The 21057-nt window shown below is 38.4% G+C and overlaps 4 protein-coding genes and 1 long non-coding RNA gene across 8 annotated transcripts; 4 read left to right on the top strand and 1 right to left on the bottom strand.

Moving 5' to 3' along the window:
- The first annotated feature begins 378 nt into the window (after positions 1–378).
- LOC111795248 (putative E3 ubiquitin-protein ligase ARI2) lies at positions 379–4635 on the top strand. Of its 3 annotated transcripts, none has more exons than XM_087124060.1 (8): positions 379–518; positions 662–761; positions 971–1003; positions 1101–1380; positions 1667–2147; positions 3206–3754; positions 3838–4007; positions 4134–4635. In XM_087124060.1, exons 4-8 carry the CDS (start codon positions 1110–1112, stop codon positions 4274–4276), a joined length of 1614 nt encoding a protein of 537 aa, XP_086980186.1. In that variant the 5' UTR covers positions 379–518; positions 662–761; positions 971–1003; positions 1101–1109; the 3' UTR covers positions 4277–4635. The 3 variants fall into 3 exon arrangements, 2 of the variants coding, with proteins under 2 accessions (XP_086980186.1, XP_023533321.2); XR_015421138.1 differs by having other exon boundaries at positions 385–761; positions 4134–4359; positions 4499–4635; XM_023677553.2 differs by having other exon boundaries at positions 385–761.
- On the top strand, positions 4488–8818 carry LOC147792727 (plastid division protein PDV2-like). The gene is made up of 3 exons (XM_087124061.1): positions 4488–4616; positions 6000–6464; positions 8093–8818. The coding sequence occupies exons 2-3, from the start codon at positions 6204–6206 to the stop codon at positions 8750–8752; spliced, it is 921 nt and encodes a 306-aa protein (XP_086980187.1). The 5' UTR covers positions 4488–4616; positions 6000–6203; the 3' UTR covers positions 8753–8818.
- A 1813-nt stretch (positions 8819–10631) lies between these two features.
- Positions 10632–11862, top strand: LOC111795116 (anaerobic nitrite reductase Glb1-1). Its single transcript, XM_087124062.1, has 4 exons — positions 10632–10816; positions 10919–11033; positions 11265–11381; positions 11474–11862. Exons 1-4 carry the CDS (start codon positions 10671–10673, stop codon positions 11615–11617), a joined length of 522 nt encoding a protein of 173 aa, XP_086980188.1. The 5' UTR covers positions 10632–10670; the 3' UTR covers positions 11618–11862.
- Positions 11863–14117: 2255 nt separating this feature from the next.
- LOC111795744 (uncharacterized) lies at positions 14118–17180 on the top strand. 2 transcript variants are annotated; one of them, XR_015421126.1, is made up of 3 exons: positions 14118–14980; positions 15243–15740; positions 16666–17180. It is a non-coding gene; the product is annotated as an uncharacterized LOC111795744 (long non-coding RNA). The 2 variants fall into 2 exon arrangements; XR_002815241.2 differs by having other exon boundaries at positions 14121–14980; positions 15236–15740.
- A 1414-nt stretch (positions 17181–18594) lies between these two features.
- LOC111795743 (uncharacterized) lies at positions 18595–19464 on the bottom strand. The gene has a single exon (XM_087124011.1). It carries the CDS (start codon positions 19462–19464, stop codon positions 18748–18750), a length of 717 nt encoding a protein of 238 aa, XP_086980137.1. The 3' UTR covers positions 18595–18747.
- Between the last annotated feature and the right edge of the window lie 1593 nt (positions 19465–21057).

The raw sequence follows: 21057 nt of genomic DNA on the forward strand, positions 1-21057 counted from the left end.
AAGGTCATCACTCCAATTTCAAATTTATTTACACAAAAATTTTATCAACTCAATTTAGTAGACATTGCCCTAGCTCGGGCTCGAGAAAAATTGGGAACACCTTCCTTGTATAGACGAGATTCAACCCAACCCTCATAAGTTAAAAACCGACCTCTATGCACCAATTAAATAACCCTCATAAGTTAAAAAAATTTACGGGTAACCTTTTTTTTTTTACTTGCAGTGGTAAAAAAATGTCACACTTACGACCCCAATAATTAGAGGGAAGGGAATCGCAGTAATTCCATAAGTTACTGAGTTAGTAAAATAATTTAAAGCAGAAAAAAAGCAAAAAAAAAAAAAAATATATATATATATATAAGATTTTTTTATTTATTATTTTTTTTTATTTCATCGGAACAACTCCTATTAGTCGTTGTCCTTTCAGTCTCTTGGCCGGATTTTCCAACGATCTCGCTGGAGGGAAACGTTCTCCGGCGTTTCCCGATTCTCCGGATCCGATTTATTCATCGAATCTCGTCAGCAATTGTTTTGTTCTGTTTTTTTTTTCCCTTTCCTTTTTGATCTTACCTGTATTAACCACTGAGCTTTCCCTTTCCTTTTCCATCTGACTTCAGTTTGTAATTTCTTTGTTCAATTTCTCAATGGAGGACTGCATCAGCAGCGATGAAGACTACTATGACTCCGATCGAGAATCTCTCCACGGCCTCGAGAACGAGGACTCTGAAATTCAGTGGATTCCTAAAAGTTCTGCGACTAAGGTATTCTATTTCTCGCGACGCGTTCGGGTTGGGAGGTGGATTGTAATTGGATTTGATTACTGTTCTTTGTTTTTCTCGATTCAATTTGGAGAGGTTTTTTCTCGATTGATTTTTGTTGAATCATAACGTAACATTCTATGATGGAGCGGCGGAATTTTATGGATTTTCTAATCGGCCATACTTATGAAGAACATGTTTTCTGTTTTCAGGTTATTACGAAGGAATGTCTCCTTGCGGCACAGGTTTAGAACCATTTATCTCGTTTTATTGTTTGATTGTTTAGCTGGGTTGTTGTTCGTTGTTTGAATTTGATTTTAGAATTGTTTTGTTTTCATGTAGAAGGAGGATATGCGTAGAGTAATGGATATGTTATCATTGAGGGAATACCATGCTCGTACCTTACTCATTCATTACCGATGGGATGTAGAGAAATTGTTTGCAGTACTTGTGGAGAAAGGGAGACATCATTTGTTTGCTACATCTGGTGTTACTATGATTGAGAATCAAAGTATTAGTTCCTCTGAGCCTTCTTCCATGGTGATGTGTGATATCTGCATGGAGGAAGTTCATGGCAATGATGCAACTAGAGTTGACTGTGGCCATTGCTTTTGTAATAACTGTAAGCATTTTTTTCCCTCTAAAATTTTACTTGTTGTCGATCTTTTCACGTGCTAATCAACGAATTCTACTTTTGGAGTTATGTAGAAGTATTTTCCAATGGCCTTGTGAACTGATATTGTAAAGATTAGCTGTGATGTTGTTGGTTGTGAGCAATTGTTTTGGAATGAAATTGTGGGAAGTTCGTATAAATTACTAATAATGGGCGGAGCTTTATTGTTCATTATGTCGTTGAAAACTTGAAACATTTGTTCTGAGATCAAATTTACTACACTTTTGTGTTTCAGGTTGGACTGAACATTTCATTGTGAAAATAAACGAGGGTCAAAGTCGGAGAATTAGATGCATGGCTCATAAATGTAATGCTATTTGCGATGAAGCTGTTGTTAGGAATCTAGTTAGTAAAAGGCATCCGGTTCTTGCCAATAAATTTGATCGTTTTCTTCTTGAATCGTACATTGAGGATAACAAGAGAGTCAAATGGTGTCCGAGTACCCCTCACTGTGGTAATGCTATACGCGTGGAGGATGATGAGTTTTGTGAAGTAGAATGTTCGTGCGGTCTTCAATTTTGTTTCAGTTGCTTATCAGAGGCTCACTCACCATGTTCATGTTTGATGTGGGAACTTTGGATTAAGAAGTGTCGAGATGAATCTGAAACAGTTAACTGGATGACAGTACATACGAAACCCTGTCCAAAGTGCCACAAACCTGTCGAGAAGAATGGTGGCTGTAACCTTGTCAGTTGCATCTGTGGACAAGCATTTTGGTATGTTCTTACTATTTTTGTAATCATTTTCTTTGTTATGGTTTTTTTTCGATAAATTTATTAGCCTGGACGGAAGCGGTCTGTTCAAAATTACTTAAATACAAGACCTGAAAACGAACTTTCTGATAGCGATACCTCTTTCGTATATTGCCAGACTTCGAGGCAGATAGCTCACTGTCATATATTGTTGAAACTGAGGCTAAATTCTTCTCTTGAAAGCATACGGGGGTTTAGCTGTCTTGAATAAATAGTTTTCTGCATTTCATCTGGTGTGAAAATGTTCCGATGAATCTAGCCATTTGATGCTCTTTCTGTCTCTTTCTAAGAACAGTTTTCTTCTTTGTTATTTTCTTTGAATTACATGTCGTTGACACTCGTCATGATTCACCACTTTTGGGGGTCTCAAAATACTTAGTGTGCTCGATAGTCCTCGTCTGGAAAAAAGAACAACAACAACATTTCTTTTCATTATTTTTTCTTTTTGACTTCGTTGGCTTTTGCTAATTTATTATCAAGAAAAATTGTCTTTTCTTGAATATGTATATTGGATGGTTTCGACGTACATCGGAGTCATTTGGAATGAAATCTAAGGAGGATTGTTGTTAGTTAATCAGTTAGTAATATCTAATCCATCTCTTATACTTAAAACTTCACTTAATCTTTTGTTGACATTCAACTGAACAAGTTCAATACATTGTGCTTAATCATTTTAAGCTTATGTTAGTTATAGATTCTGTAAAAATACGTATCTCCATAATCTGTTCTAAGGAAATAAAGGTAGTGAGGTGTGAAGTGTGAAAGATGGGTATTGTTTCCTTTAACGTACCAAATAATAACTTAAACTCTTTCTAATTTGAAATAAGTTCATAAAAATCAAGCATTTAGTGCTTAGTACTTAAGTTTCTGATTGTAGAACTCTGTTTCTTTTTGTAGTTGTTATTCTTTACAATAAATTTTGTTTGAACTGTTTGTTTTTGTTCTAGCTATTTGTTCTTCTGGCCATGTTTTTCATTTTATCAAGTGTGTCTAAGTTTCTTCTTCCCATCCTTCTGGTACAGTTGGCTGTGTGGTGGAGCTACCGGTCGAGAACACACTTGGTCGAGTATTTCTGGTCACAGTTGTGGGCGTTACAAAGAAGAATCAGCACAAAAAGCTGAAAGAGCAAAACGGGATTTGTATCGCTATATGCACTATCATAATCGATACAAGGCTCATACAGATTCTTGTAAGCTGGAAAGCAAATTGAAGGAATCCATACAAGAGAAGATTTCGATATCTGAAGAGAGGGAATCCATGCTGAGAGATTTTAGTTGGGTAAACAATGGACTTCATAGGCTTTTCAGATCAAGGCGGGTTTTATCATATTCTTACCCATTTGCATTCTATATGTTCGGGGACGAGCTATTCAAAGACGAGATGACCGAGGAGGAAAGGGAAATAAAGCAACATCTATTTGAGGACCAACAACAACAACTTGAGGCAAATGTTGAGAAGCTCTCCAAGTTCTTAGAGGAACCGTTTGATCAATACGCCAAAGATAAGGTAATGGAGATAAGGATGCAGGTCATCAATCTGTCCGTTATCACCGATACCCTTTGCAAGAAGATGTAAGCGTACTCGAACAATCTGTTAATTCTGTTCTTCTAAACGTGCGTTAAGCTCTTGGAACTCAAGTACTATTCTCATGCAGGTATGACTGTATTGAAAATGATCTTCTGGGTTCTCTTGAACTGGGTATACACAATATCGCTCCGTACAAGTCGAAAGGAATCGAGAAAGCACTGGAACTTTCGGCTTGTTGGAACAGCAAAACGAATACTACTATTGATAAATATCTTCCATCAGACTGTAGTACAAGTGGTAATGTAGAGAGTACTTTTCTACACTTATTGTAAATCTGCATTCATTACCTACAACTCTAAATCAAGATCGTTGCACATTGCTTGATGTATATGCTTTATAGTTTTACTGATGGTACAAATGCAGGAGGATTGTCGGAACGCGATCGTTTGTCTGGATTGAACTCCGACGAGAACGGATGCTCTTCTAGGAAGCGTGCCAGAGCAGACGTTGTTACTGGTAACTTTTTTGATCTAAACTTGCCTGCTGAGGTGGTTGACAGAAACTAAACTAATATCTGGAAGTTGCGTGGTTATAAAGTACAGTTGTACAGATCTGACATAAAACAATAGCTTCGTTAGCATGGGACCAGGTAATCTTAGGTGTTCTTTTAATTCTTCACTCGTTGATCACCATCTTTTATTATCTTATCTTCGGCTGAGCTATAGTTTGAAAGAGAATCTGTGATGTTCTTCACTTCACTCACGTTCCTTATTTCCATTTTGCTTTAGAAGAATCCGCAAATTGTACATAGCTGTGATATCGAGCTTTGATGGTATTTGGAATGTAAATGCTAGCTGAACTCTCAGCCTGAGATAGACAGAGGGTATTTATTATATGCATTCTGAGGTAGTCTGATATTTCTCTCTGGCTGTGTTTATTTTGATGTTTCTAAAGCTGTTCCTCCTGTCTGCCATGAACTGATTTGATTGTTGATTCCTAGGTAGTCTGGTGAACCTGTGTTTGTTTAGATGTTGCTTTAGGCCAGCTCCACTTTCATTATGAATTAGATTAGCATTATTTACAGATAATGTGTGGTTCATCAGCATTAAAGAATTGTTTGTGAACAAATGGAATATTGTGTAACCTCGTTATTGGTGTTACATCATTTGTCCATTAATTCAACTAATCATTGAGGTAACACAAACGCCGCATTGATGCTTCTCTATAGTCCTTAATTCTTCTGTCTTTACATCCAGCTTGGTTTTTGGGAATATGTTGGTCTAGACATTTCTTGCGATTGACACTTCTCTCTGGTCCGATATGCTTATGTGTCTTTACATCTAGTTCGATACTCCTTCAGTCATATGTTGGTCTAGTTATTTCTTGTGAAGTTACTGTGAGATCCACATTGGTTAGAGAGCGGAACGAAACATTTCTTATAAGAGGGTGAATACCTCTCCCTAACAAACGTGTTTTAAAATCATGAGACTAATGACGATACATAATGGGCCAAAACAGACAATATCTGCTAGCGGTGGATTTGGGTTGTTTCAAATAATATGAGATCCAGACACCAAGCGTTGTGCCAATGAGGGCGCTGGCCCCTAAGGGGGTGGATTGTGAGATCTCACATTAGTTGGAAAGGGGAACGAAACATTTCTTATAAGGGTGTGGAAACCTCTTGCTAGACGCGTTTCAAAATCGTGAGGCTGATGGAGATGCGCAATGGGCTAAACTGGACAATATCGACTAGTGGTGAGTTTAGCGAGCCACCCTTTCGACATGAGAAAGCATGGGAAGATGCTAAAAATTAGACGTGTGCTCACTCCTTCAATTACTTCTTTAGTGCAAACAATCCATTTTCATGGGCTCTTTTCCAATCAACTCATCTGCTCTATTTGAGTCCATTTTAATCTTATTAATTTATTTTATCAAATTAAATTTGAAATTAATATGACTTCAAAACTATATTTTTTTTTTTTCACAAATCAAATAACAAATTACACAATTTCATTAGTAATAGCATAATTTACAAACCCATTCACTCCAAAATACTCAAATTTACTATCGGAACCAATAGTTAGTATTTTCATAACTAGTTTTTTTAGTTCGAGAATGTAGATTTGAAAATTCGAACATCTGAGTTTTAGAACATGAATATAATACCATAACTAGTTGAACTAGTTCACGGTTATAAATTTTTGAAATGGATGAAAACTTGTTAATGTAATTGCTAAGATTCCATTGTATTTTGGGTAGAAACAAAGTTTGCATTGTTTGAAATTTCAGTTTCAGGAAGAAAGGTGGGTCTTCTGAGCCAATCAGTATATCTACAGAGAGAGCACCAGAATCACTTATAATCTTCCAATTTTTCCACCATAAACTACTTCTATTGGCGCCTTCTGATTCAAAGTCCTGTTCTTTTCAAAACCCCACTTCCCATTTCCCCTAATTTCCCTCAAAAACCCTAGCCGGAGCCACCCACCAGCGCCCATGGAAGAAGACGGCATAGACATGGTTCTTGGCAGAGCCACAGAGCTCCGGTTGAAGATCAGCAACTGCATTCACAAGGCTACAACCACCGCCTCTCTCCTGCAAGACCCATCTGCCGGAGTGGGAAATGAGGCTGCCAATGACGGTGGTTCCACCTCCGAATGTCCTGCCGGCGTCACGGAGGACGACGATGAGGTGGAACGGCTTTTGAATATCTGCGATGCCCTTGAATCCTTGGAGACCCAACTCTCTTCTTTGCAGGTTTTCCCGCGTTCGCTCTTTTTTTTTTCTCACATTTCTTGATTTGATGGTCTGTGACTCTGTTCTGCTTTTGATTTTGAATTGATTTGATTGTATCATATGGCAATTGTTCTGATCTGGGTTTCGTTTTTCTTTTGTTCATTTCACCATATTTTGGAGCTAAGAAGTTCTTGAATGATCTTCGTTGTTCTTGTGGTAGAAAGAAAGTGAATTGAAACTTTGGAACTACTTACTGAATTGCTTTGTTGTTTGTGTTCTGTCAAATCAGACCTTGTTCCTTGCTTTGGTATATTGTTTGTGAATGCAGAAACTGATATCATAAGAAATGGTTTTCTTTGTTAACTATCTATATGGCATGTTTTCAAACATGATTTCTTGCTTTTTCTGAAAGGTTTTCCTCTTCTAGCAAACAAGTTTGGCCTTTGGGATTGTAATGCTAAATCATATTCTCGCTCTCTGTATCCTTCTCTTTGTCTGTCTTGTCTAGGTCAAAATCAATGGGACTAGTTGAGATCTCACATCGGTTGAGGAGGAGAACGAAACATTCTTTATAAGGGGTGGAAACTACTCTCTAGTAGACGTTTTTAACCCTCTCTCTAGTAGACGTTTTTTAAAAACCTTGAGGGGAAATCCCAAAGAGGACAATATCCGCTAGAGGTGGGCTTGAGCTATTACAAATGATATTAGAGCTAGACACCAGGTGATGTGAGTGAGGAGGCTGAGCCCCGAAAGGGGTGGGTACGAGTCGGTGTGTCAGCAAGGACACTGGGCCTCGAAGGGGGTGGATTGGTGAGGGTCCCACATTGATTGGAGAAAGGAACGAGTACCAGTGAGGATGCTGGCTCCGAAGAGGGGTGGATTGTGAGATTCCACCTTGGTTGGGGAGGAGAATGAAGCATTCTTTATAAGGGTGTGGAAACCTCTCCCTAGTAGATGCGTTTTGAAAACCTTGGGGGGAAGCTCGAAAGGGAAAGCCCAAAGAAGACAATATCTGCTAGCGGTGGGCTTGAGCCGTTACAAATAGTATCAAAGCCAGACATCGAGCGATGTGCCTGTGAAGAGGTTAAGCCCCAAAGGGGGTGGACATGAGGCAGTGTGCCAGTAAGGACGTTGGGCTCCGAAGGGGGTGGATTTGGGGAGGGAGGGTCCCATATCGATTGGAGAAAGGAAGGAGTGCTGGCGAGAACGTTGGCCCCAAAGGAGGTGGATTGTGAGATTCCACGTCGGTTGGGGAGGAGAACGAAACATTCTTTATAATTGTGTGGAAACCTCTCCCCTAGCAGACGCGTTTTAAAAACCTTGAGGGGAAGCCCGAAAGGCAAAGCCCATAAGGACAATATCTACTAGCGGTGGATTTGGACCGTTACAGACTATGGTCTGCTCGAAGAGCCGTCTATACTCATAGCACCAATCTATTCTTGCTTTCTTGATCTCACATATCTCAGTTCTAAATTTGAGTTATATCAGAATAATCCATAGATTTTTGTTCTGTTTCATTACTAGAACGTTAATTGAACTCTGGAATAACGTAGTCTTTGTTGAATATATTTGCATTCCTAGTTATGTAACTATATGATCCAGACAATTGGTCCAGTGCTAATTGATATTGCTACTCTTGTCATATCAAGGAATTGCAACAACAACAACGATACGAACGGGAAGCTGCTCTGAGTGAGATCGAACACAGCCGCACGATGCTACTCGACAAGCTCAAGAACTACAAAGGCGAGCATTTGGAGGTGATAAATGAAGCTTCGGCCTTCGCTGGCGAGGCAGTAGAGCACAACCATGATCTCATGCTTCCTCCATATCCAACCCGCCCGCCCTACGCTCTTCACCTAAACAATGGCCAATTACCACCATCCTTGTCCGCTCGCAAATCTGCCCGCAGTGGGGTAACCTTGAACTACACGACGAACGATGCTAAAAGGGAGTCAAGCGAGTCGTTGACTACCAGCAAACAAGCGAGCACGAGAAGCTCGACGAACGGATTAGGTTCACTCATAGCTGCTGCAGCCAAGGCAGTGTTTACCATTGTTGGTGTTGTGTCAATATTGAGCATGTCTGGCTTTGGACAACGAATCGCAGCGAAGAGAGTTAGTCGTTCGAAGATCTCCAATGGGTTTGAACAGCCATCGACCAAAGAAGAGAGACCGATAATTCGATGCCCACCCGGGAAAATTCTCACGGTGGAAGACGGGGAGGCGCGGTGCGTGGTGAAAGAGAGAGTCGAAGTTCCATTTTCCTCGGCCGTGGCCAAACCAGATGTGAACTATGGATGTGGTTAATGCATCACTTGCCAATGCTTCTTGTTTAACCCATTTTATGTTCTAAAAATATATACAAGTATATATTAGGTTTTAATTTTTTTTAGTTTAATGCATCCCATCTTAAAATCTACCTTTTGGTCTAATTTGAACGACAATTTTTAAAAAGGATAATATCTGCTAGCGGTGGATCTGGGTCGTTACAAATGGTATCAGAGTCAGACACCGGATGATGTGCTAGCTTTCTCGCTATTCCCCGAAGGGAGGGTAGACATGAGGTGGTGTGCCAGTAAGGACGTTGGGCCCTAAAGGGGGTGGATTTAGGGGCGATCCCACATTGATTGGAGGAAGGAAAGAGTGCCAGCGAGAACGTTAGGCCCCGAAGGGGGTGGATTGTGATGTCTCACATTGGTTGGGAAGGAGAACAAACCACCATTTATAAGGGTGTGGAAACCTTCCCTTAGCAGACGCGTTTTAAAGCTTTGAGGGGAAGCGCGAAAGGGAAAGCCCAAAGAGGACAATATCTACTAGGGGTGGATCTGGGCCGTTACATTATGAGTCGCGTTCTTTCTTCTCCGTACCTCAATATGAGTTCATTCTTGGAGGAGAGGTCCAATAAGATGGGTTCCTATTATGCAAATGTTCGAAGACTTGTAACTTTGACTCATAACTTCGGTTCGAGGCTATGCTGGTTACCTTGCTATTACGACGAGTTGTTGGCATCAATCACGTAACCTATTTGTTGGATGATGGAAGTCCCACATCGGCTAATTTAGGGAATGATCATGAGTTTATAAGTGAGGAATACTAATTTCATTGGTATGAGGCCTTTTGGGGAAGCCCAAAGCAAAGCCATGAGAGCTTATACTCAAAGTGGACAATATCATACCATTGTGGAGAGTCGTGTTCGTCTAACACTATTAACCTAGTGAACTTTTGCATGTTGTTGACCATGGTTGATCAGTAATAATTTGACTCGTTAATTTGTTTATTAGAGATTTCTCTCTTGAGTGGTTACCATATACTCTCTTGTAGATTTCTCGGATGATGTAGTCAGCCTCAGGTATAATCGCCCACCTTCCTTCAAACCCAGAGACTTGGGCTTTAACCTTCTCAACCAAAGCAGGGTTGAACTTACTACCCTCGACAGACCCTTATAAGTCAACCTCGTGATTCTAAGCTGACCCATAAGGACAGTGTTGCAGTGATCAAAGCTATAATTCTACGTAGTTGTAGAGAACTCAAACGAGAAAACGGTATGATAATACAACATGATAACAGTGCTACAATTGTTATTGATCAAGAAGGAAATCCAAAAGAAACTCAATTTTTGGTGTAATTACCCGAGAATTGAGACAACTAAAGACGACACCATAAGATAGTTATAGACTAGTAGATTATAGAAATTAAATTTATATTTAATCAAACATTCAAACCACTCATTAAAACAAAGTTGACTTTTATATTATCCTGATTCTTTTCTAGCTTGTACATTGACAACCACCCTAGATCGATTCTGTGGTCGAATTGAAACCATTATTTGAATAATCTTCGATGTTTTCAATAACAAAATAAATGAATTACCGAACAAGATCCAAAAAAATAAATAAATAATTGCCCAACTCAAGGCCAAAACTATTTTTTAATTATTAGAAAAAAAAAAAAAAAAAACCCCAAGTGATTGAAATTAATTTTTACCACAAGAATTTATAAGTTCAAAAAGTTATCCCAAAAACCAATGAAAAAACCAGCAAATTTGGCTGTTTTTCAAGACAGCCCCCTGTTTTGTTCCATGTCCTGTTCTTGCCTTGTGGATTATCTCTGTATTTTACCCAAAGAAGCAAAAGGCAGGCTGCCATGGCTTTTCATTGCAATGAAGAGGTAAGAGCACAAAACAGAACACTTTTATTGGTTCACTGCATAAATAGGATCCTCCAATATGAGTTCCCCAAGCAAAAACAACATAATCATGGGCACTTTCGGAGAATCCAAGGTTTTCACTGAACACCAAGAAGCTCTTGTGGTCAAGTCATGGAGTGTCATGAAAAAAAATGCTCCTGAATTGGCCCTCAAATTCTTCCTCAAGTAAGCTACTCCCAACCCGAACGACGACATTCCCGTCAATCCTAAGGTTCGTATTCGTCATTTGAAATTGACCCTTTTCTTGTTTTGTTGGATTGTGCTTAGGATATTTGAAATCGCTCCGTCCGCTCAAAAGATATTTCCTTTTCTGAGAGACGCTAATGTTCCCCTCGAGCAAAACCCTAAGCTGAAACCTCATGCTTTGAGTGTCTTTACTTTGGTAAGTAAATCAGGAACGGACTCTATCATAAGAATATTTTTTTACGATTGGTTTGAAAAGACAGATTGTCCATCTTTTCTTTAATCTCTGGATAAATGTGATCGGGGGCTAATTCAAACCCTTCGGGTAAAATAAGAACAGCCCCACATTCAAACAGCCCGTTTTCTCATTTGCAAGAACTTGCTTTTTTTTATTGTCTTTTACATTATGAATTTGGTTTGAATCTTGTAGACTTGTGAGTCAGCGGTTCAGCTTCGGAAAGGTGGCATAGCAGCGGCTAGAGAAACCACTATCAAGAGGCTCGGTGCCAGTCACTTCAAATATGGTGTCGTCGACGAACATTTCGATGTATCTACGTTCTATTTTGATCTTATAATTTGAACTTTATCTTCATCCCGATCGAACTATGACCTAATAATGAACGTTTTTTTTGTTCATAGGTGACAAGATTTGCACTTTTGGAGACAATAAAGGAAGGAATTCCAGAGATGTGGAGTGCGGAGATGAGAGGGGCATGGGCTGACGCTTATGATCAGTTGGTGGCCGCCATTAAAGCTGAGATGAAGCCTTCTTCCACCTCTTAATATATATATATATATATACATCTATATATATACATCTATATATATATATATATCTATATATATATATACATCTATATATATATATTTCATTTTTTAAAATTCTGTGTGACAAGGACGTTTTTTATGCTTAATTTTAGAGTGGTTGAATAAATGTATGGCTTTTTCATCAAGAAAAGAATTGTTTTTTTTCTTTTTTTAATTTAAAGTTTCATTGTTTATAAATAAATAAATTAATTAATGTCAAATTGCTTTTTTTATAATATTTTTTTAGATTAATTAAGATCTGTATTAGCTCAAGCACACAGTTCATCAGTTTTGGCGCGTAGTTTCTAACCTTTATTAAAAAAAATGTTTTATTTCACTCTTTAATAAATGACAGATATCCAATCCGTTGCCTTTTGGAACCTAGTATACTTATTGGCACTCGTTCTCCTCTTTAAACGACGTGGGATCTCATAATCCATCTCTTTCAAAGCCTAGTGTCCTCGCCGACACTCGTTCCCCTCTCAAAACAATGTAGGATCTCGTAATCCACCTCCCTTTAGAGTTTGGCGTCCTTGTTAGCATGCCTCACGGTTTTAAAACGCGTCTACTAAGGAGAAACTTTCATACCATTATAAAGAATGTTTCGTTCCTTCTCGAATCAATGCGTGATCTCACAATATCGACTAATCTACCGTTAAAACGACACTACTTTCTTATAGAGAGAGATTTCTTGTTCACCACTAAAATTTATCATCAACACAAACGTTACATTTTCCAATCTTTTACTTTTATTAAAAATAAAAATTTGAATAAACAATTCGGAACCTACCGAACCCAAAATGTTTATTGTTGGATTGGGTTAGGTACATTATTAATAAAAGTTATTAGGGTCGAAAAAATTTATAACCCGAATAATTGAATTGAGTCTATAAGATGTCCTAACCCGACCCAATCCAATCTATAAACACCCTCATCAAAATAATCGAACTGTTTACTCATTATCGGGAGTTAAATCATATAACACTAAAATCTATAATATCTTATGGATCTAACATGATCACATCTCTCATAAAATAAGATAGAAAGATCCAAACATTGTTCTTTAGTGCACAAACAGGCGTGACCAAAACATATAAGCATTGACATAGTCACTCATAGGAACATACCTATCTATTCCGAGTCTCACCTTGATCAAATAGATGTATTTAAAAATTATATTATTTAAACATATAATATTTTCAAATATATATATTTTATAAAATCAAACACTTTAAAAAAATTTAGCTTTAGAAAATAATTTTTTTGCTCTTCTACTTTTATCCTTGAAACGCTGTCATTGTTCAGTTAACTCAATTCGTTAATTTTTACCATATCAAATTTTTAATCGCGCTCGAAATCAACTAGCTATTATAATTTTTATGAATAGACAAATTTAATTCTTTTAAAAAAAATAGGTAATAAAATATTATTTATATATTATTAATATAGGTTCGAAACCTAATGAAAGGACAAGACAACCTCGAATGGTTCATTGAACACAAATGAAAACTTTCATTTTTGAAATTAAATTAATTGAGATTTCTTTTGTTGGTGCTTATTAAAATGTCGTGTGTACGACAACATTGTCTTGCCTTTTTGTCTCCAACATTATATATATATATTCGGTATAATTATATTAAAAAAAAGACGTTGATGTTTGAAATTTCACGACTGACTTGGTTGTGTCTCGGATTCCATGGAACTCAATTCAAGAAAATTATAAAGGTGTTTGGTAAGATCCTTCGATCTGTCACAACCTTTCATCGTCGGTAGTTTGAATTTTTGGGAACTTCTTCCTCTAGTGAATGAGTTTGTCGACTTGCTCGAGGAGGTTCACTAATACCCTCTTCATGTCATTCAATTGACTTAGTTCCTCTACGACTCGTGCACTCAAGGTTGGCAATATGTCTATCCTTTGAGATATAATATTTGAAGTATATATTATTTATAGAATATATCTTAATATTATTTATTTATGATTTGATTTAGAATATATTTTATTTTATTCTCAATATTTAATTAATTTATATATTTTTAGTTATATATATTAATTGCTGACTTGTATTATTTAAAGCTTTATAATTTTAAAAACATTATTCAAATAAAAAGTCAGAATTTTTAGTATTCCGGGTAGTTATTGATGAGAAAACTATATAAAACAATAATAATTATAAGATATCACATCAAATTTTTTTAGTCGACATAGGATAGCATGTTGTTGAGTTCGGTTCTTGTTTTATTTATTTTTTATGTATTTAAAAAATATAAATATAATTTACTTTAAAATCGATAAAATAATTATTTTTAATAATAAATAAATTATTTACATTAAATATTAAAAAAAATTAATGAATAAACTAAAAAAGTATACTTTTAAAATCATAAACATTAAATAAATGAAAATAGATACATTAAATGAAAAGAAATCTAAAATGGTAATTTAACATAATTAAAAAAGAAATTAAAAAATAAATATTTGAGTGTCATTGTTTCTTCTCCAATGCGCCCTCATCAACGAACTCCTTCGCCATGGACGAATCTTTCTATTACAATGTCTGCACTATTCACCGTTAGCTTTCGTTCTTCTACCATCGCCGAAATCTCAATACTATGCCCCCGGGGCTCCGATTCGGTACCCGACGGAGGGCGGCGCCGCTTTCAAAGACGAATATGGCTTCTTGGAGTTTGCGAGGGCCACACTTGCTTTGGCGGCCAAAGAACAGAGCTCCGTGAGGGAAATCGGCAGGTGCGCTTTAGCCAGCGGGATTAGAAAATAAATTTCTCCTAATTCGAGCTCTCTGTTGCTGGATATTTGGGGAATGATCGAATCGATCTTCATAGATTCTGAACTGCAGAGAAAGCAATTAGGGTTTTGATCAAGAATGTGGCCGGCCTTTACTGGATGCCTCAATTCTTGAAGCCTACCATCTGTATGGATAATTTTTGCTGTTGAAGGCCAGTTTGTGAGGCTGCTAGCACTCGAGTTCTGAGATGAGGCACAAACCCCCATTGTTTTAGTTGGATGGAAGAGGAGATGGGTACGTAGTGAATGATAACTTATATTTATACAGAAAGAAAACTGGGGGGAAAATAGCAGGGCATGTGAATCATGGGGCCATGATAAGACGGTATGAAAACGGCGGAAAATGCAGTGAATATGAGGCTTGATTATCCTTTTTGAGTTTCCTTGGTGCTACAATTAGATACCAAAACTGTGCAGAAGCTGGGCCACACTGACCATTTATCTCAGGGAGAAAGAGTGAGAGAAAGCAGGAGACCCCTTTCTCCACCAACCGACTGTTCAACGTGTCTCTCACTGTTTGACAATGACACCAATCGGTAACTTCTCTGTCCCAACAGAGTTATCTGATTGATCAACATGATTAACCTTTTGGATCTCAATATCATGATTTTGATAATGCTTATATACATGTGCTAATGGTTCAAAAGAAATAGCAACTCTTCCTGCGCTTTTTTTCTTGTGGGTATCTACTGTTCTTGGCCTTGAGATGGAGTGCTCTGCACAAAATAAGTTGTTTTTGTAACCATAATGTTTTCTTGATTGTTCTTGATTGGGAAGCCTTTTTGTTTTAGATCTCAGGTGGGGCGATCTCTACGCTGCCCCGAGGCTTCTTTTCGGTTGCAAACTGTCTCCAATCCGGAAGAAATGGGATAGTACTTATGGTTCATGGAATTGAATTATGTGGATCAATCTTAGTGCCATAGAAGTGTAACGACCTAAGCCTACCACTAGCAGATATTGTTCTCTTTGGCTTTTCCTTTCGGACTTCCCCTCACGGGAGAGGTTTTCACACCTTTATAAAGAATGTTTCGTTCCCGTCTCCAACCGATGTGGGATCTTAGAATCCATCCCTTTCGGGGCCAACATCCTCGCTAGCACTCATTCCTCTATCTAATTGATATGGGATCTGACAAGAAGGGTAGCTGTCATGTATCATGTTGGGTAATAGGATTAAGAAGATGGGTGAAAGGAGACTGAAAATAGTACCGACCAAATTACTTCTTGGACAGTAACAGAGAAGAAGGAGAAGGGCCTCTTGCTGTACTGAATTATACTATCCAGATTTTGTCTCATGAGGTATTGCTATCACATCTCTTCAGTATTCAAAAGAGTTCCATTAATACATGCATATAATAGAAAGTAATAATTGTAGAATGTTTGGAGATGTAAATTTTACTTTTTAAAAAAAATTAGTGAAAGGATCAAAAGCACTTTTTATGTTTGATATCATAAAAGTTTTCAATAGTCTTTTGAAATAATGTAGGTTTGGAAAATGATATTGATCTATGCAAGGTTGTTAGCTATAACTACAACCAGCATAAGCAATGAATTGCTACTTCCAGAATTGAACGTTATGAACCCACTCCTAGCAAATATTGTCTCTTTGGACTTTCCCTTTCAAGCTTCCTTTTAAGGGTTTTAAAGCGCATTTGCTAGGGAGAGGTTTCAACACCCTTATAAATAATATTTTGTTCTCCTCCCCAACCGAAGTGAGATATCACAATCCACCCCCTTCGGGGCCCAGCATCTTCGCTGGCACTCGTTCCTTCTCCAATCAATGTGGGACCCCCCAATCCACCCCCTTTGGCGCCAGCGTCTTTGTTGGCACACCGCCTTGTGTCCACCCTCCTTCGAGGCTCAGCCTTCTCGCTGGCACATTGCTCGGTGTCTGGCTCAGATACCATTTGTTACAGCCCAAGCCCACCGCTTGCAAATATTGTCCTTTTTGGGCTTTCCCTTTCAGGCTTCCCCTCAAGGTTTTTAAAGCGCGTCTACTAGGGAGAGGTCTCCACACCCTTATAAGTAATGTTTTGTTCTCTTCCCCAACTGATGTGGGATATCACATTATGTGTACTCAGTCTCACTACTTTTCCCGTTAAATTTACACTTTATCTATGATTCTTCATATGTATATTTAGAATCCTGAAGAGTTATTATCCAATTTTTCTAAGTTTTTCTTCATGTTCTTCCATGTTTATCCATTTTCTTCTTCCTTGGGGAGGCTGGCGGTCCCCGGGTCTGCTTCAAAGATGGGATGTACTTGATGGCATTCTGTGACAATATAGATAATTGGTGTTAATGACAAGGAAAGGGAAAGTTCACTTTCTGGAAAAGGAAACTTTGCTGAAATTATGAGGGAAGATGCAAATTTAGCCAAATGCTAAAAATGGATTAATGGGGTTCGAGTTTCTTAATGTTTTATGGTCTGTGTTGATCAGGTAGAGCAGATTTTGGAGCAACTTTTACAAAGTTTGGACCAAAATGGCGTGCGTGCTTCATTCATCCTCTTCCAGGAAAAATCTCGAACCATTCTGTGTAGGCAAGTTCAAGATACATCCAATTTACAGGTAGACTTGTGGCCCTCCTCCTTTGTAGATATGAAGTATGCCCAAACTCTTTTTTCTTCCTTTCTTTTTCAATATGCCCTTTTCATATGTTTCTTTCACGCTAGGAGAACCCTTTTCTATATTTGACACTATTGTCGTTTCTTTGTGAATGCATCTCTGTTCTGGAATATTGCCTTTTCTTTCTCTTCTATCTCGTCCAAGCCATAAAGCATGTTTTTATTTCATATAAACCAACCCCATTAAGGTCCCATTCTGAAAGTGGAAGTGTGTAGCTTTTCCCTTGAGAACTTGAGGATGGCCCATAATCAGAACTGTTCTCCAAGCCTGGGTATGTCTTATAACTTGAATATAATATGGTTCAACGTATTAAAACATATACTCTCGACCATAGGTTCGAATCAAACGTGTTGAATCCAAAAACAAAAATGCAAGACTGATACTATCGATGTATGGTTCTAAATTTGTATTAATTTGATTAGGGATAAAGTTTGAAGGAAAGGTCTGATAAGATGAATGATGAGGCCATGTTTATGTACATGTTGGTATATACAAGTTTAATCTCTTTCTGTATGCATATGGTTGCCAATTTTGGAAATGTTTTCGAGCTTGACATTGATGGATGACTAATGAACCAGAACTTAGAAACATAAAAGGGAATCACATATTTCAGTAGTAGGCATAATCAAAATGTTATAGTTTTTGAAGACAGACTTCTTGGATGTATGGATAATTCAGCCTCATGATCTTGTAACAATTGTTATTTTTTTGCATCGCGAAAGAGATTGGTATCGACTATAATTTGCGTGTTGCTTGATTTAATTTCGTGTAATCATATTCTAAATATCATCCGATTAATTTGTTTATGACTCATACTTGAGATGAATGTAATAGCCCAAGCCCATCGCTAGCAGATATTGTTCTCTTCGGGTTTTTCTTTCCAAGCTTCCCCTCACGGTTTTAAAATGTGTCTACTAGGGAGAGGTTTCCACACCCTTATAAAGAATGCTTCGTTCCCCCCTCCAACTGATGTGGGATCTCACAATCCACCCCCTTCGGTGCTCAGCGTCCTCTTTGGCACACCGCCCAGTGCCCACCCCCTTCAGGGCTCAGCATCCTCGGTGACACCCCCCCCCCCCAGTGTCCACTCCCCTTCTGAGCTTTGCGTCCTTGCTGGCACACTGTCCGGTATCTGGCTCTGATACCATTTGTAACAACTCAAGCCAGCCAGATACCATTTGTAACAACTCAAGCCCACTGCTAGCAGATATTGTCCTCTTTGGGCTTTCCCTTCCGGGCTTCCTGTCAAGATTTTAAAACGTGTCTGTTAGGGAGAGGTTTCTACACCCTTATAAAGAATATTTCGTTCCCCTCACCAATCGATGTGGTATTTCACAATATTATACGCACAGAAGCTTCTTTGATACATGAGAGGTTCAGGACTAAAGATGGAGAATCTGTAGGCTTTATTGTGTTTCTTTACTTTTCTTTCCTTTTTTGGGGGGACTTTTTAGATAATATTACGTGAACTCAAAGGAAATTCAGTTCTTGAAAGAAAATCACTATTTCCTTTTCCTTTTGGCCAGAGAAATTGTTTATTAACGAGTTAGGCTCTTGGATTTTTGGCTACAACTAAATGATATCATGAGATTCATGATGATCAGATATCCTACAAACAAGTCCATACTGAAGGAACCTGATTCTAATCCTAATCCTAACTTACTTGATATCATTGTTCATCAAGCTGCTGATATCAGGGCCACAATAACCCCAGCAATCAGAGCTGTTGGGTCACCGAGCAGTGCAGATATAACAGATTGGACAGCCATACCAGCCATATCACAGCACCTTTTCATCTTCCCCTTGCCCTTGTTGTGATGAGTCTGAAGAGAATTCCTAAGACTAGGAATTCTCATCTCCAATTTGGTCCCTTTCCCACGTCCAAAATACAATTCATGCCAGCTCTCCACAAGCATATCTTTCACACAAGCTACATGTAGATTATACTTCTTACAGGAAGACCTGTAACTCCAGCTTCCTCCCTTCCGCCCGCACCTATGACACGATGCACTCACTTTCTTATAAAGGTAGAGCTTGATTGCACCGTCGCTCAGTGCCATTGGGAGCTTGGCACAACATGGATGAAGGTCGAAACCACATAATTTGCAGTGGTAAATGAAGCCAATGACATCCTTCCCACAGGCATTGCAGAATCGGGGAGTGTCACCAGGCGGGTGAGACATGAACTGAAAGGAGCACTTGGTATAAAAAGGGTGTGAGATAGAGGGGAAAGGGATCGCACAATGCACGTGAAGGTCGAAGTCGCAGACCGTACATTTATAACGAGAGCCTATACCGACCTCCTTGCAACCGTCACACATGAATGGAGACTCCGAGTACTCAAACTTGAGCTTGTGTTGTGGATGGCTGAAGTGAGAAATCTCATTATACTTCATCTTCAAATTTGGCTTCTGCTCGAGTAAAACAACAGGAATCGTATCGTATATATACTGAAGAAAAAGCTTCAAGGTAACTGTCTCTGACTCCTTTTCATACATACATACATATTTCAGTCAAACCAACTAATTTTGAGAGCAAAGATTGGGTTATAGGATTGAAAAAGAGTGGTTTAGAGTATTATTGGGGCTGGGTTTGGTTTGAAAATGAATCAAAGGTGGGGAATTATTATATGCTTTGAGAAGGTGGTAAATTATAAGCATTGAAAGGGAATTAGTCCCAAATGTGAAGAAGGCACCACTTTTGATACTCACAAAGCATATTTGTTCATACCCATCAAAGGAATTTGTAGATTTTGATATATTTATTCTATCTGTGATACAATCATGTCCAGAATTTGAGATGGAATTCGATGAAATTCGATGAAATATGAGCATTGCAGCTTTTTTGAGAGACTTGATTATGGCTATGCCTTTGTTAAGTTGGAAGAGTATTAGGCAATTTGGAAGATTTGAATAATGCAAAGACATTAGCCCTAGTTTATAGCTTAATATTAAACATTTGGTTAGTTTAATTTCAATGAATAGACTTCAACAACATACGGAGACGTGGAGTTTGAACTTCCGACTTCTTATATGTTTTAATCAGTTGAATCATGTTCAGGTTGATGTTTGTTTAAACTCAATTTGGTTGGTAAGATCAAGTAGACCGATACATGTACCAAATGCTCATGCGGGAAAGTTGACTTCTAAGTCTACAATCTAGGGTTTGCTCCGAGAAATATCCTTTCTTTCTCGTCCACTCAGGGGGTGTGGACACACCTGCGCAGATTACAGGTGACAGTTACAAGAATGGTGAGGAAGTGAAGAATACCTGATGACATTCAGGGATGGATGTAGACCCATCGGGCAGGAGAAATTATTGGAATTCTATGAAGGAGTCTCGGGAGCTATGAGACATGCCAATTTCATACGACCAGGTGGAGTGGCACAAGATCTGTCAGGTTGGTCTAGTAATTAGTGTCAGGTTGGTCTAGTAATTAGGTTGGTCTGAGATTGATTGAAAAGGCAGCCCAACTGCTCCTCCCCCCAATCGCCTACCTACTCGTGCTCGCAGCTCGATCGGAGGTCGACGACTGTGGTCCGACATAAAAACATAAGTCGTCCGCCTCGACGTGATACATGAATTGCTTAGTAGTGCTTCGTCTCTATTATAGTTGGCTTGACACCTTGATATGTCCATGACGTCTAAGAACTGAGGCTTAAGTCGATCCTCATGGCTTGTATCATACAAAATCTAAGAGAGAATCTTATGTAAACGAGTCAACATTGCGACACAAGGATCGTCTCTCTAGTATAATGAATGTTTTTCCTAATGTTGCATCTTTGTGCACTTTTTATACCTCTCCACTTTATCATCACTCACCTCTAATTTAAGCATCAAAGCATATCTGATATTGCTACATCAATAAACGACTTGGGCAACTCTTATTATTGTGTGACCTCTACAATTGACCTAATGTCAGACAATCAGATTCATTTTTTAGTATAACGTGTTTTTAAAAGTAGCATAACTTAAATCAAATCGATCTT

This window comes from Cucurbita pepo, chromosome 5 (assembly GCF_057944985.1).
Source record: "Cucurbita pepo subsp. pepo isolate OVF chromosome 5, ASM5794498v1, whole genome shotgun sequence".
Classification (NCBI taxonomy): domain Eukaryota; kingdom Viridiplantae; phylum Streptophyta; class Magnoliopsida; order Cucurbitales; family Cucurbitaceae; genus Cucurbita; species Cucurbita pepo.